Below are 15,796 nucleotides of genomic sequence, written 5' to 3' on the forward strand. Positions count from 1 at the left end.
CAACCATTGGCATGCCATTCCCAGGAATGAGTGATTTATTAGCAGCTAGGCAGGCCCCTACTTTTATTTTTTTCTTTCACATATTTTACCATCATTTCTAATCGCCAGGAAAAACTGGTGAAGACTATGGCGCAAGACAAGGCGGTTTAATTTGTCCCTGCTTTCCCACCCATCTATTTGTCAACACTTGGCAAGAGTAGACCCAACCTAAACATGTCCTCCAGCTGTTTAGGCAGAGTGCAGCAATAGTCAATGATTAGCAATTTCATCCTTAAAGCCCCTGAACTTCTTCCTTTATATGTTTAAAACGTGGGCATTGATTTTTTCCCCATGCTGTATGAGCAACTCTAATGGAGTCAACACAAAAGCTGATATGCCAAGGTTTTCCACTTCCCACGTCTGACTTTATTGGAATTGGTATCGTTACTCAACAAAGAATCACTGCTTCGTTTTGCTCAAGTTTCACTGCCAACCAGTAGGCATTTATGAAGGACAGACCCTGTGACTGGCATCCCTCTCAAAATCAACTGGCAACAATTGTCCCGCAGAAAATCTAAAAGCACAGACCATTCTTCAGCAGGACAAACAGTAGCGCTCATTCAAGCCCTTGATTTTTAAATATACAGGAAACACTTTCTCTATAAATTCACTTACCTTTTTCAGGAGCCTTACCTATACCTTCCCTAGTTTTTAGTAAAGAGCCAATAAAACAGTTCCTTCTTCCTAGGACTAAAAGCCATACAGTACCTAAAAATAAATTCCAGGTTCTGGACTGAAGGTAAATCAGGTACAATATCAGATCAGCACCAATATTTTAATGACAGTTGCCTTTTTCCTACTAATAGCATACTGACGAGGTTCATACTGTATAAGGATTTACGTTACATAGTTTTTAATGTTTAAATTGCATTATTATTACATGATTGCATATTTATGTAATAGAAGAGCTCTTAATAATATGCACATTAATTGAACCCAACAAATGTGTGGAACTCAGAGTGGACGTTAGGGTTCCTTCATCAAGCTGAGTGATTCATCTCCGTTTCATAGGAGGTTGAAGACATCAGTTGCTTTGCAGAAGGGCTTTTCATGTATTTTGGCTTTGGGAAAGCAGGAACGCACATTATCAGCCATTGTTTGCGTTTTTGAAATAGAAAACCTTCTCACCCAGCAAGCGTGTTGGATGACTGTAGTGAAAAGTGATCGATGCAAAAAGGTGCTTGCGATCAATCGTTGTAGCAGAGGTGCTTCATACTAGTGGTACGTTACTTACGCTGAATACCAGGGCACCCAAGTGAAGCTAGGAGTCAAAAACATACTGTTAAGCATCAGTAACATAAACACATACAGCCAGCTAGATTAAGAGAACAGGGATCGCTAGGGTTGATGGTAAATCAGATAAACCACCCCACCCCTCACAGCATTCAGCTGTATCCAGTTGTTTTGAGAGGATACAGACTCCATATTTTGGGTTTGGTTTTGTTTTCAGGAGAAGTCAGAAATCTGGAAATGCTCTGCAAAATCCCAACTCTGAATTTTTGATAATATTCAGCTTGAGGGTTGTCAGTCTATGACGTCTGCCCTTGATAGATGAAATTTGGGTTTAATTTTCCTGCTCAAATCTGGTCTCCCTGAGAGCTGCAGTTCTGTCTTATCCATCCTTTCATCCCTGAAAGAACCCGTCACTGTTCTCTGCACATGGTTTTCGCGGACTTGCCAGCCATCAGGCAGCATGCTTAGCACTTTACATTCATCCTTCCTCTCTAACTTTCACAGCAACCTTAGCGGGTAGTTACTGCTGTTTTCACCATTTGGCAGATAAGTAAGCTGAAAATGAAAGAAATGAGGAGGCACGCCTAGGTTCACACAGCTAGAAAGTGGCAGACTCAATCCTTGAACCCAGTTCTATAGATTTTATCTCCTAACCTCTAGCTAAATGCCTCTCCTAGATGTCCCCACATCCCTCTGTATATATCCCAGTGGAAACATTTACCACTCAGTACTGTAATTGTCTTTTCCTTCTGTCTCCTGCACCTCGCTGGAAAATATGTCTGTAGGATAGATAGATAAATGAGCAAATATAATTAATGTGGTGGTGAAAATGAGCAACAGTTTGGAGGAGAATGTCTTCCAATACTGAGGATGCTGGATCATTTTTGTTTTTGTTGCTGTCAACAATTTGATTTATTTGCAATGAAACATCATGTTGCTTTATAGGAGGGCTGAGTGAATGGAGAATTAAGTATTCGTCCATCTTCCCTTACTCTTCCTTCTCCATTTCCCCCAGAAAGCTCTAGGCCTTCTCTTTAGGATAAAGGAAGAGAGAACTTGACCTCTCTTCTAGTTAACTGGAAAATTCCCAATTCATTTTATTTGGAGCATATCACATAGCACCCAGGTCAGTGCTTCTTTTCCTGATGGGGACCACCCCTGGATATTGTCAGAACACAAGCAACCACAGGAATTCTTCCCAACAATAACACAGATGGACCACACAAGGACCACACAAGCTGGAGTAGACAAGAAGAACTTAGCTCAGAGTGAACAGACAGAAAGCAGGAGGGTCTAGTATCTCATTTAGGGGATTAAATCCTTCACACGGCCTCTTTGTACTTTAGAAGAGTGTGTGGTCTGGAGAGGGGAGGGTGGGGGGCCAGGACAGAGAGAGATGAAAAGTTAGGACTTGGGGCTGGGGAGGGCAGGTTCTCACTTGTGCACCGGCCTGCCCCATCTTCCTGAGGCAGGTCTCATAATTACCTAACTAATGGGGAATAATGACACTACTTGGATGGGAGTTGAGAGAAGGGGAAAGAAAATTCATTAGCTGTGTGCGGGGGGCTTGGATAGCATCCCCGAAGGATCATTATGACATCATTTCACCCCCATTTCCCACCTCTTTCCACTAATATGAGACAGACAAATGCTAAATAACTATGTAATAATACATTACTAGGCAGACAACAATGCCAGAAAATATAATAGCCTGCTACAGCTATGAAACTCCCCCAAAGATATATTTAAAATGTCACTGATGCATAATGTAAAATAGGAATTACAGGTTCATTTGGAGGACACGATTTAAAATCTATACAACTGTACAGTGGTACTTCCCACTGGGTTTTCATTGTCACTGTCCTTTCCTAAACATCAAAAAGAAAAAAGAAATCGTCCAAGTAATTTCAGCCTAGAGATGCAAACTTCAAGGAACCAGTTTCCTCCATATTTTTCCATCCTGAGTGTGTTGGTCAGGATGCTCTCCAAACCTAGTATCTTCTTGACATGTTGTCTTTTCCTCGGAACGTTTCTGCAGCCTGCACAGGAACCCCAGAATGTAGATTACACCTTTTGGAGATGTAGCCTGGCCACATAAGGAGACAAGTAGTTGAAATTTGTGTCAAATTGCTTGTTTAAATGACTTGAGCCAACTTCTTAAAGCCAGGACAGCAGGGGCTGAGGATTTTTAAAGTTGGCAGGGGCCAAAAATGACAAGGCTCAGCAGTCACCTGGTGAGCTGCCAGCCCTGACTGGAAGCTTCAAAAAACAAACTTTCTCAAAGGACACAAATTAAAAGTCACGTTTCAGCATCCATTAAAATGAAATTATAGGCTTCATCACATAGCGAACTACTTTCATTTTCATTATGCTTAAAATATTTCATTTTGTAGATTAAGAATCGGTTGCTAGGAAAACCTTGTGTGGAGTTCACAGAGACAGCGATATCTACAAGGGGATGTTTTGCAAGGGGGAGCTCTCTTTTGTTTTTCCTGCAAGGATAGAGGATTTTGTTATTTGAAAAAACGCAGGATGCAATTTGGAGTCAGGGTCGTGGCTTGCAAACATCTGCCATGACCTTCTCCAGAGACTGAGTCCTCAGGGTTCATCTCTCAGAGGAGGGAAGGTGGCAACCTGCTGAGCTGAACGGGCTCACAGGTGTGTTTTGTTGACTCTCCTTTTAAAGTGTGTGTGTGTGTGTGTGTGTGTGTGTGTATCTATATTACACATATATACATATAGACACATGTGTATGTATATATTATACATATGTACACACATATATACACAAATATGTGTGTGCACACACATACATATATATCTTTTATTTTAAGTTGTCCACATTTTTAAAAACCAGGAAATTTTATCTACAAGTCCAGATTGCCAGCTTTTCTAGAAAAACTAGAAGACACAGCTGCTTTGAGCCCTCCCCAGTCCCACGTGGCCCAATTGACCTGGTGCCGAGTCAGGGCTGCTCCCCTAGTCTCTCCACCTCAACACCATCCACAGCTGGCCCACTCCACCCTCCTGCCTGGCCCCTACAGGTATTTAAAGGTTCTATCCCCTGACTTAGAGTGTACATATTCTTAATATCTTCAAAAGACAAAATTTCTGAAAAGAATGTGTGCAGTCCACAAGTTTACCTGAGAGGGAACAGGGACTCGTTAGGACAGTGATCCGCCTTGAATGTCATGTTACTTTAACTGAAGTATTAACATGTTTCAAATAAGTCTCTGGTCAGCCCCTATCCACCTGCTTTTGCTAAGCCAGATTTCTCCTTATTCTTCATTTGATGCGCGTGGACAAACGCAAATCAAAGCCCATTATTGACTTGTAAGTAACTCTGGGAGGCCTGCCGCCGTCTCATCTGTCTCTCTAGCTTGCGGCTTTCAGCCATTGTCAGCTTGGAGAGTCTGGTTTCCAACTCTCCTCCGGAGGTTTGCAGAGTGCCTGAGCCTGGAATCTGCAGATGCTGACAGTCGTTTCTCCTTGTTTCGCTTTTCAGGTCCTCCAAACCACCACAGCCAGTCGACTCTGAGGCCCCCTCTCCCACCCCCTCACAACCACACGCTGTCTCATCACCACTCGTCCGCCAACTCCCTCAACCGGAACTCACTGACCAATCGCCGGAGTCAGATCCACGCCCCGGCGCCTGCGCCCAACGACCTGGCCACCACGCCAGAGTCCGTTCAGCTTCAGGACAGCTGGGTGCTAAACAGCAACGTGCCGCTGGAGACCCGGTAAGTCCCCATCGCCAGCTCACAGTCACACTCAGTGTCGCCTTCCCCCTGAGCCACCACACAGAGCCACCGGGTGTCTCTCAGTTCCAGAGACACACTCTGGGCATGAATCATGAGACAAGTTTACCACCTCCTCGTTCCCTTGGTAATTTGACCCTGGACAGTAGGTTGACAGGTATTTCTTTGTTCACATGTGTCTCCTTTTAAAGCCTGTTTACTTTCTTAGATAGCTCTTGTGTACCCAACTAATAGAATTAGCATAACATATTTTTACTCGAAGGCTCATGGGAAACATGCTTATAAGGGTATATTGACTGAAAGCTGCTGATAAATTATGCATTTGGCCTTTCTTGAAGTAATAAATGAAGACTCATTTGAAATTAAGTGTTTGGGGAGACCTTGAGAAACAATCCCTGATTCCAAACTGACAGAAGTATAATTTAAATTTATATTTCAGCCAACATGCAGCCTCACGTTAATCCCTCCTGTACACACTAACAGCTTGATGCCTGTGGGGCACACAATAATGTATAAAAACAAACAAGAAAAAAGGAGCAGCACTTATGTGGGGAGGGAAGAGTTTGAAAATGATCTCCAGGTCTGGCTTTGTTTTGTTTTACCTTTTTTCACCTTCGATTCAGATCTCAAAACCATATACACCTTAATGACCTGAGAGGAGACCTGTCGCTCAGGGTATGGAGGGTGGGGATGACACTGACAGTGAAGGCTGTGTGTGAGTTGGCCAGACTGTGAAGTAGCCTTGCTGCTCTTTCCCCAGGCACTTTCTTGGTTTGTGTGTTCCAAATGCTATTGTTTCCTTATCTGGAAGAACCATGGAAACTGAGCAGAGAGGATGGCTTATTCACATTGACCCTTCAGAAAGTTCCCAAATAGATTTTAAACTTTAATAACTTAGGTCTGAGGAAAGACAGAAATAATCTGTAATTTTTCTGATAACGGCCGGTGAATTCTGTGCACACGGCCTGAAGCAATTTTGAAAGTCATAGCATTTGGAGTTGTTTCTTATTTATAATTGTTTTGTTTTTTATAAGATCGGGAAAATTAATATGTTATACAGCTTTGTCACCATAATCACTCCAAACTTTTAACTTTGTTTTCTGACAATTATAGGGGATTTTTTTTGAAGAATTTTTGCTTTATTAAAAGAAACTAAAAGAGTAAGCCTAAGCTAATAAATATTCTTGATCTCAACATTAGCTTAAAAGAATTGGTACAGAAATAAATAAAATGGCACAAAATGAAGCACTAAGCAAAATACAGAGAGTGCTGCATTTTTATATTTCACCCACAAAAAAAATAGCATGCGTGTGTGTGCACATGCACACACGCACACGCACACACACACACACACAGGCTCTCACACAAAGAATGGTTACATAACAGAGTAAATGGGTTATAACAACCACATCTGTTTGACTCTTGATCCAAACTAGCAGGAAAAATATGCCATTGAGACAATTGGGATGATTTCAACATGGCTTGGGTATTTAATGATATTAATAATATAATTATGATTTTGTTAGGTGCAGTTTTGGCATGTGTGCTTGGTTCAAATACTAAAAACACTCAAATCAAGGAATGAAAAACTACGTATTGGATATTATGCTTTTTTTTTAGTTTATTATACTTTAAGTTCTGGGATACATGTGCAGAATGTGCAGCGTTGTTACGTAGCTATACGCGTGCCATGGTGGTTTGCTGCACTCATCAACCCATCATCTACATTAGTTATTTCTCCTAATGCTGTCCTTCCCCTGTCCCTCACCCCTCGACAGACCCCAGTGTGTGATGTTCCCCTTCCTGTGTTCATGTGTTCTCACTGTTCAGCTCCCACTTATGAGTGAGAACATGAGGTGTTTGGTTTTCTGTTCCTGTGTTAGTTTGCTGAGAATGATGGTTTCCAGCTTCATCCATTTCCCTGGAAAATACATGAACTCATCTTTTTATGGCTGCATAGTATTCCATGGTGTATATATGCCACATTTTTTGTCCAGTCTATCATTGATGGGAATTTGGGTTGGTTCCAAGTCTTTGCTATGTGAAGCATGCTGCAATAAACATACACGCGCATGTGTCTTTATAATAGAGTGATTTATAATCCTTTGGGTAAATACCCAGTAATGGGACTGCTAGGTCAAACGGTATTTCTGGTTCTAGATCCTTGAGGAATCGCCACACTGTCTTCCACAATGGTTGAACTAATTTACACTCCCACTAACAGTGTAAAAGCATTCCTATTTCTCCATATCCTCTCCAGCATCTGTTGTTTCCTGATTTTTTAATGATCACCATTCTAACTGGCATGCGATGGTATCTCGTTGTGGTTTTGATTTGCATTTCTCTAGTGACCAAGGGTGATGAGCTTTTTTTCATGTTTATTGGCTGCATGTCTTCTTTTGAGAAGTGTCTGTTCGTATCCTTCACCCAGTTTTTGATGGGGTTGCTTGTTTTTTTCTTGTAAATTTAAGTTCCTTGTAGATTCTGGATAGTAGCCCTTTTTCAGACAGATAGATTGCAAAATGTTTCTCCCATTCTGTAGGTTGCCTGTTCACTCTGATGATAGTTTCTTTTGCTGTGCAGAAGCTCTTTCATTTAATTATATCCGATTTGTCAATTTTGGCTTTTGTTGCCATTGCTCTTGGTATTTTAGTCATGAAGTCTTTGCCCATGCCTATGTCCTGAATGGCATTGACTAGGTTTTCTTCTAGGTTTTTTATGATTTTAGGTTTTATGTTTAAGTCTTTAATCTATATTGAGTTAATTTTTGTAATAGGTGTAAGGAAGGGGTCCAGTTTCAGTTTTCTGCAAATGGCTAGCCAGTTTTCCCAATACCATTTATTAAATAGGGAATCCTTTCCCTGTTTCTTCTTATTGTCAGGTTTGTCAAAGATCAGATTGTTGTAGATGTGTGGCATTATTGCTGAGGCCTCTGTTCTACTCCATTGGTTTATGTGTCTGTTTCGGTACCAGTACCATGCTGTTTTGGTTACTGTAGCCTTGTAGTATACTGTGAAGTCAGATAGCATTACACCTCCAGCTTTGTTCTTTTTGCTTAGAATTGTCTTGGCTATATGAGCTCTTTTTTGGTTCCATGTGAAAGTCAAAGTTGTTTTTTCTAATTCTGTGAAGAAAGTCAATGGTAGCTTGATGGGGGTAGCATTGAATTTATAAATTACTTTGGGCAGTATGGCCATTTTCATGATATTGATTCTTCCTATCCATGATCATGGAATGTTTTTCTGTTTGTTTGTGTCCTCTCTTATTTCCTTGAGCAGCGTTTTGTAGTTCTCCTTGAAAAGGTCCTTCACAACCCTTGTAAGTTGTATACCTAGGTATTTTATTCTCTTTGTGGCAATTATAAATGGGAGTTCACTCATGATTTGACTCTCTGTTTGTCTATTATTGGTGTCTAGGAATGCTTTTTTGTGATTTTTGCACATTGATTTTGTATGCTGAGACTTTGCTGAGACTTTGCTTATCACCTTAAGGAGATTTTAGGCTGAGATGATGGGGTTTTCTAAATATACCATCATGTCCTCTGCAAACAAAAACAATTTGACTTCCTCTCTTCCTATTTGAATACCATTTATTTATTTCTCTTGCTTGATTGCCCTGGCCAGAAATTCCAATACTGTGTTGAATAGGAGTGGTGAGAGAGGGCATCCTTGTCTTCTGCAAGTTTTCAAAGGGAATGCTTCAGCTTTTGCCTATTCAATATGATAATGGCTGTGGGTTTGTCGTAAATAGCTCTTACTATTTTGAGATACGTTCCATCAATACCTCGTTTATTGAGAGTTTTTAGCATGAAGGGGTGTTAAACTTTATCAAAGACCTTTTTGCATGCATTCAGATAATCATGTGGTTTTTGTCCTTGGTTCTGTTTATGTGGTGGATTATGTTTATTGATTTGTGTATGTTGAACCAGCCTTGCATCCCAGGGATGAAGCCAACTTGATCATGGTGGATAAGCTTTTCAATGTGCTGCTGGATTTAATTTGCCAGTATTTTATTAAGGATTTTCACATCAATGTTCATCCGGGATATTGGCCTGAAATTTTATTTTTTTGTGTGTCTCTGCCAGGTTTTGGTATCAGGATGATGCTGGCCTCAAAAAAAATGAGTTGGGGAGGAGTCCTTCTTTTTCTATTGTTTGGAATAGTTTCAGAAAAAAATGGTAGCAGCTCCCCTTTGTACCTCTGGTAGAATTCAGCTGTGAATCCGTCTGGTCCTAAGCTTTTTTTGGTTGGTAGACTATTTATTGCTGCTTCAATTTCAGACCTTGTTATTGGTCTCTTCAGGAATTCAACTTCTTCCTGGTTTAGTCTTGGGTGGGTGTATGTGTCCAGGAATTTACCCATATTTTTTAGATTTTCTCATTTATTTTTATATAAATGTTTATAGTATTCTCTGATTGTAGTTTGTATTTCTGTGGGATCAGTGGTGATATCGCCTTTATCATTTTTTACTGTGTCTATTTAATTCTTCTCTCTTTTCTTCTTTATTAGTCTGGCTAGCAGTCTATCTATTTTGTTAATCTTTTCAAAAAACCAGCTGCTGATTCATTGGTTTTTTGAAGAAATTTTTATATCTCTATCTCCTTCAGTTCTCCTCTGATTTTAATTATTTCTTGTCTTCTGCTACTTTTTGAATTTGTTTGCTCTGCTTGTCTAGTTCTTTTAATTGTTAGGTTACAGTGTCGATTTTAGATCTTTCCTGCTTTCTCCTGTGGGTACTGCTATAAATTTCCTTCTAAACACTGCTTTAGCTGTGTCCCAAAGATTCTGGTACATTGTACTTTTGTTCTCATTGTTCAAAGAACTAATTTATTTCTGCCTTAATTTGGTTATTTACCCAGGGAGCAGGTTGTTCAGTTTCCATGTAGTTGTGGGGTTTTGAGTGAGTTTCTTAATCCTGAGCTCTAATTTCATTGCTCTGTGGTCTGAGAGACTGGTTTTTTTTTTTATGATTTCCATTATTTTGCTTTGCTGAGGAGTGTTTTATTTCCAATTTTGTGGTCAATTTTAGAATAAATGTGATGTGGTGCTAAGAAGAATGTCTATTCTGTTGATTTGGGGTGGAGAGTTCTGTAGATGTCTATTAGGTCTGCTTGGTCCAGAGCTGAGTTCAAGTCCAGAATATCCTTTTTAGTTTTGTGTCTTATTCATCTATCTAATACTGACAGTGGGGTGTTAAAATCTCCCACTATTATTGTGTGGGAGTCTAAGTCTCTTTGTAGGTCTCTAAGAACTTGCTTTATGAATCTAGGTGCTCCTCTATTGGGTTCATACGTGTTTAGGATAGTTAGCTCTTCTTGTTGCATTGATCCCTTTACCACTATGTAATGGTCTTCTTTGTCTTTTTTGATCTTTGTGGGTTTAAAGTCCATTTTATCAAAGATGAGGATTGCAACCCCTGCTGTTTGTTTTTGGGTTTGTTTTTTTTTTTTTAATTTCCATTTGCTTGGTAAATCTTCCTCCAGCTCTTTATTTTGAGCCTATGTGAGTCTTTGAATGTGAGATGGGTCTCCTAAATACAGCACACCAATGGGTCTTGACTCTTTATCCAATATGCCAGTCTGTATCATTTAATTAGGCCTGTTTATATTTAAGGTTAATATTATTATGTGTGAATTTGATCCTGCCATTATGATGCTAGCTGATTATTTTGCCCATTAGTTGATGCAGTTTCTTAATAGTTTTGACGGCCTTTACAATTTGGTATGTTTTTGCAGGTGGCTGGTACCAGTTTTCCCTTTCCATATTTAGTGCTTTCTTCAGGAGCTCTTGTAAGGCAACCCTCGTGGTGACAAAAATCTCTCAGCCTTTGCTTGTCTGTAAAGGATTTTATTTCTCCTTCACTTATGAAGCTTAGTTTGGCTGGATATGAAATTCTGGGTTGAAAATTATTTTCTTTAAGAATGTTGACTATTGGCCCCCACTCTCTTCTGGCTTTTAAGGTTTCTGCAGAGAGAAACCACCATTAGTCTGATGGGCTTCCCTTTGTGGGTAACCTGAACTTTCTGACTGCCCTTAAGTTGATCTTCAGTTTCTGATATCTTTTCTTCCACTTGATCAATTTGGTTATTGATACTTGTGTATGCTTCTTGAACTTCTTGTGATGTGCTTTTCAGCTTCATCAGGTCATGTCCTTCTAAACTGGTTATTCTAGTTGGTAATTCCTCTAACCTTTTTTCAAGACTTTTAGCTTCCTTGCATTGGGTTAGAACATGCTCCTTTAGCTTGAAAGAGTTTGTTATTACCCACCTTCTGAAGCCTACTTATGTCAATTCATCAAACTCATTCTCCATCCAGTTTTGTTCCCTTGCTGAGAAGGAGTTGTGAACCTTTGGAGGAGAAGCAGCATTTTGGTTTTTGGAATTTTCAGCCTTTTTGTGCTGGTTTTTCCTCATCTTTCTGGCTTTATCTACCTTTGATCTTTGATGTTGGTGACCTTCAGATGGGGTTTTTGAGTGGATGTCCCTTTTGTTGATGTTGATGCTATTCCTTTCTATCTGTTAGTGTCCCTTCTAACAGTCAGGTCACTCTGCTACAGGTCTGCTGGAGTTTGCTGGAGGTCCACTCAAGACCCTGTTTGGCTGGTGTCACCAGCAGAGGCTGCAGAACAGCAAAGATTGCTGCCTGATCTTTCCTCTGGGAGCTTCATCCCAGAGGGACACCCACCAGATGCCAGCTAAAGCTCTCCTGTATGAAGTGTCTGTCGACCCCTGCTGGGAAGTGTCTCCCAGTCAGGAGGCATGGGGATCAGGGACCCACTTGAGGAGGCAGTCTGTCCCTTAGCAGAGCTCAAGAACTGTGCTGGGAGATCTGCTGCTCTCTTCAGAGCTGACAGGCAGGAATGTTTAAGTCTGCTGCCTAACCAGTCCCAATGAGATGAGCCAAGTACTTCAGTTAGAAATTCAGAAATCACCCACCTTCGCATTGATCTCACTGGGAGCTGCAGACCGAAGCTGTTCCTATTCAACCATCTTGCCAGCCAGCAGCATTATAGGTTATTTTTAACCATGCCTACAATTTTAATCTTTAAAGGTTAAAATAAGTAAAGTCAATAAAAATGATATATAATAAAGATATTTAAAGTTCTGCCCTGATATAGTAAATGACTAATAAACAGCTTTGCTAGAAGCTGACTGGCTGGCCAGGCTTGACTCAGGATATTGTCAAAGCTGATGATGGTCTTAAAGGCTGGATAATATTTTCTGTCTTTTTCCTCTCCATACTTGCAGACTGCCATAGAGTTTGTTAATTAGTCAGCCTACTTTTACATTAACAGACTATTATTTGAAAAATAGTTTCTGGATATAAATGCTTCTTAGAGTGGACTAGATGAAGAAGAAGAAAGGAATAAAGAAAGCGAGGAAGATATGTATGAGCTGTTGTAGAAAAAGAAGAGGAGGACCACCATGGCCATTATCAATCAGTTGTTATTGTGTACTTTAAATATGCTGAACATTAATGTTTTACATGCATTATCTCATTCAAGCCTGAAAGCAATCCTATGAGGTAGAAAGGGACTTTTATTATAGCCATTAAAAGATGCAGAATCTAGGGATAGAGGTAACCTTCAAGTAACCTTCAAGAAGTCAAAAGCTTCAAGAGTGGAGTAAACTATGAGCCGAGCCATGTTGGATGAAACACTGGAAGTTCCTACACCCAAACTAAGGTGGTGGAATGTCTCAGGGTGAACAACCACAAACCTAAGTCAACTACCCTAGTTGTTACATTTACAAGACCAGATCCATCAGTGTCTGCTCTTGGCAATGAATCTGCCCTTGTGATAAGAACTTAGCTTCCTTAAGTTGGGTTAGAACATTACACAACACTTAATCATATCTCTCATCTCCCAGCTCCTCATGCAATCAGTTGGTTTTCTGGGAGATTTATTTTGAATAACTTTTTGTAATAAAGTGTCCTCTTGACAAGTATCTGGTAGAGAGGACCAACAAAAACAAGCAGATCACTGTCCTGCTTTCCTAAATCCTCTTCCAGAATTTACTTACTGGTCTACAGTCCTTCTTCAGAAGGACTTTCTTTGAATATTTGGCATTTCTCCAAGATTTAGGACTTCTCAATTATAATTTTGGAAAAAGCCGGTTAAAGAAAATATTTGGTGGAAGATAGGATTGCCAAAACCTTGATGTCCATCAGAAGGAAAACAAACAAGTGAGACAACATATGGACATTCTTTGATCCATATGTTCAAGAGCCAAGGATTAGAGCTCCTTGGGATGGCATTGTTAGCAGAAATCAAGCACAGGGTGCAGATCTGGTAAAGATTTGAAACTCCATTCATGGAACTGGGTACATAGAATGTACATCTAGTCTCACGTATGCAAATCTAGTCATAGTCCATAGAACTGATGAAATGTATGATTCTCTTTTAAATATTATTTGTACTAGTTTGTTCTCATGCTGCTAATAAAGATATATCCAAGACTGGTTAATTTATAAAGGAAAGAGGTTTAATTGACTCACAGTTCTGCATGACTAGGGTGGACTTAGGAACCTTACAATCATGGTAGAGGGAAGCAAACATGCTCTTCTTCACATGGCAGCATCAACTGCCAAGCAAAAGAGGGGAAGGCTCTTATAAAACCATCAGGTCTCATGAGAACTCACTCACCATCATGAGAGCAATATGAGGGTAACTGCCCCCATGATTAAATTACCTCCCACTGGGTCCCTCCCATGACACATGGGAATTATGGGAACTACAATTCAAGATGAGATTTGGGTGGGGACCCAGCCAAACCACATCATTATTTGTTCAGTCTCTTATTAGCAAATATGTATTGAGTCCCTTGTGTATGCCAAGAACTATGTTAAGTACTGGCAAGTTATTGATTAAAACATGTATTTGTCCCATTAAAGATCACCCAACCTAAAGGAAGAGGCAGGTACATAAGCAAAAAGATAGTTTGACATATACAGTAATGGAAATCTAAGTTACAGTGATTGTATAGTGGAAGAAGTAATCAACTCTCTCAAAAAGATCAGGAAAGTTTTTATAACTGAAAGGCTACTTGAGCTGGGTTTTTAGGGATGAGTAGGAGTTTATCTAGCACACAGGTAAAGTCGGATATGATAGCATATTATTATTTGATCTCATTCACCACTGTTTTTCCATATAGTCTTGGCAATAGAGAATTGAATTAATTTACTGATTCAAATGCTGAAATATTGCCCATTTACTGGTGCCATTTTCTTAGCCATGAGAGAGTATAGATATTGGATTTCTTCTTTTCAGGAGCATGATGCCGCACTAGTATTTCCATTTCTGTCTTTCATACCAAGTAAGAATTGGTCTCTCTCTAGGAGAGAGAACCATTAAAAACTAGACATTCTGGAGGTTGACTATAATATAGTCACTAATTTTGAAAATGTAGTGGAAATTTACAAACAGCTTTACCATCCTTATTCTCATTAATACATATTTCTGGGTGTGCTGGAATAATTTCATAACTCTGAGAGGTAATGAACACGCATTCTGCCATTCCTGGAATGTGAAGCCAAGTCCAGTGTGTTTCCTTAGACCAGCGGGGAGTGGATCCTTTCCTCTCCACATTGCTCTTTGATGTCCCCATCAGTCTTAATGAGGAACATTAGATCTCCTCTGAACTATACTTCTTTTTTTTCTATGATGAGTAAATAGGAGGGGCTGATTAAGGAGGCATTACCAGAACATAGGACTGTTTGGAATTTAACAAAAGATGAAAAAGCATATAAGGGAAGCTCTGTATCAATGTTAAATAAAAGAACAATGCATATAAATTTCTACTACGAAAAGCAGTCAATTCATGTATAAACCACCATATAATCCATAAAAAATCAAACATAAGGCAGAACTAATTGCAAGCTGTCTGTACTGTCTTTTCTTAAGTAAAGTGTTACACAATCACTCTACCTTCCACCTTCCTCCCAGCCTATTCACAGAAGGGCTTGAAACAAAGTCTGCTTGCAATTCTTGGTCGATATCACCTATCTACTCCTTCCTCTGCTGAAAGTGACAAGGTGAGGAATCTTCCTGGTCGGCTGCTTCTTTGGGAGTTTCGAAAGTCAGCTTCTCTTGTCTAAAACAGTAGAAATTAGCTTAGTGTCAGAACCTAACTTTCATTCCTTTGTGTGTTTTGCTGAAGCAAACTTCTTTCTTTGAATCTATCTGAGCAGCAGATCACCAAAGAGAATCCCTAAGCAGGACAAAGCTTCTCTCTGAGTTCACTTATGCCCTGACATACTAGAAGCCCTAATTTTAATCATCAAGATCCTCAAGCTGCAAAACAGTTTGCAATTTGACTTTTTAAATGGTCATTCATTAATTATTCTAGAAATAGCTATAAGAACCGACCATGTGTCAGGCACTGAGGGTCCAGCAAAGAAGGAGAGAAACAAAATCCCAGTCCTTATGGAGATTCTAGGCTGGAAGCAGACAGAACATGAACAAATGCCCCTTACACCACGACAAATGCAGTAAGTGCCGCAGACATCTAAAGAAGCCAGACCCATGAGAAATGGACATTTAAACTGAGCCCTGAGGATAAGTAGGGGTTAACCAGGCTTAAAGAGTGCTCTAGGTGACAAAAACAATGAGCCACTAGGGGAAGGAACACTAAAGTGCCAGAAAGAGAAAGTAAGCTAGAAAAGTAGGCAAGGGCAAGATGGACCAAGGCTTTGGACCATGTTAAAGCTTTTGGATTCTACCTCAAGAACAATTAAAAGTCACTGAAGCTTTTTAAGCAGAGAGCAAAA

At 39.9% G+C, this 15,796-nt stretch overlaps 1 protein-coding gene across 11 annotated transcripts in view; it reads left to right on the plus strand.

The window, feature by feature from the left end:
- TENM2 (teneurin transmembrane protein 2) overlaps positions 1-15,796 on the plus strand; it is a 1,289,478-nt gene that overhangs the window by 973,201 nt on the left and 300,481 nt on the right. For all 11 annotated transcript variants that reach the window (XM_037740622.1, XM_037740620.1, XM_037740624.1 and 8 more), the window contains one exon: positions 4,778-5,012. In XM_037740622.1, the coding sequence (XP_037596550.1) occupies positions 4,778-5,012 (235 nt within the window). The remainder of the gene's footprint in view (positions 1-4,777; positions 5,013-15,796) is intronic.

Source organism: Cebus imitator, unplaced genomic scaffold (assembly GCF_001604975.1).
Source record: "Cebus imitator isolate Cc_AM_T3 unplaced genomic scaffold, Cebus_imitator-1.0 Scaffold86, whole genome shotgun sequence".
Classification (NCBI taxonomy): domain Eukaryota; kingdom Metazoa; phylum Chordata; class Mammalia; order Primates; family Cebidae; genus Cebus; species Cebus imitator.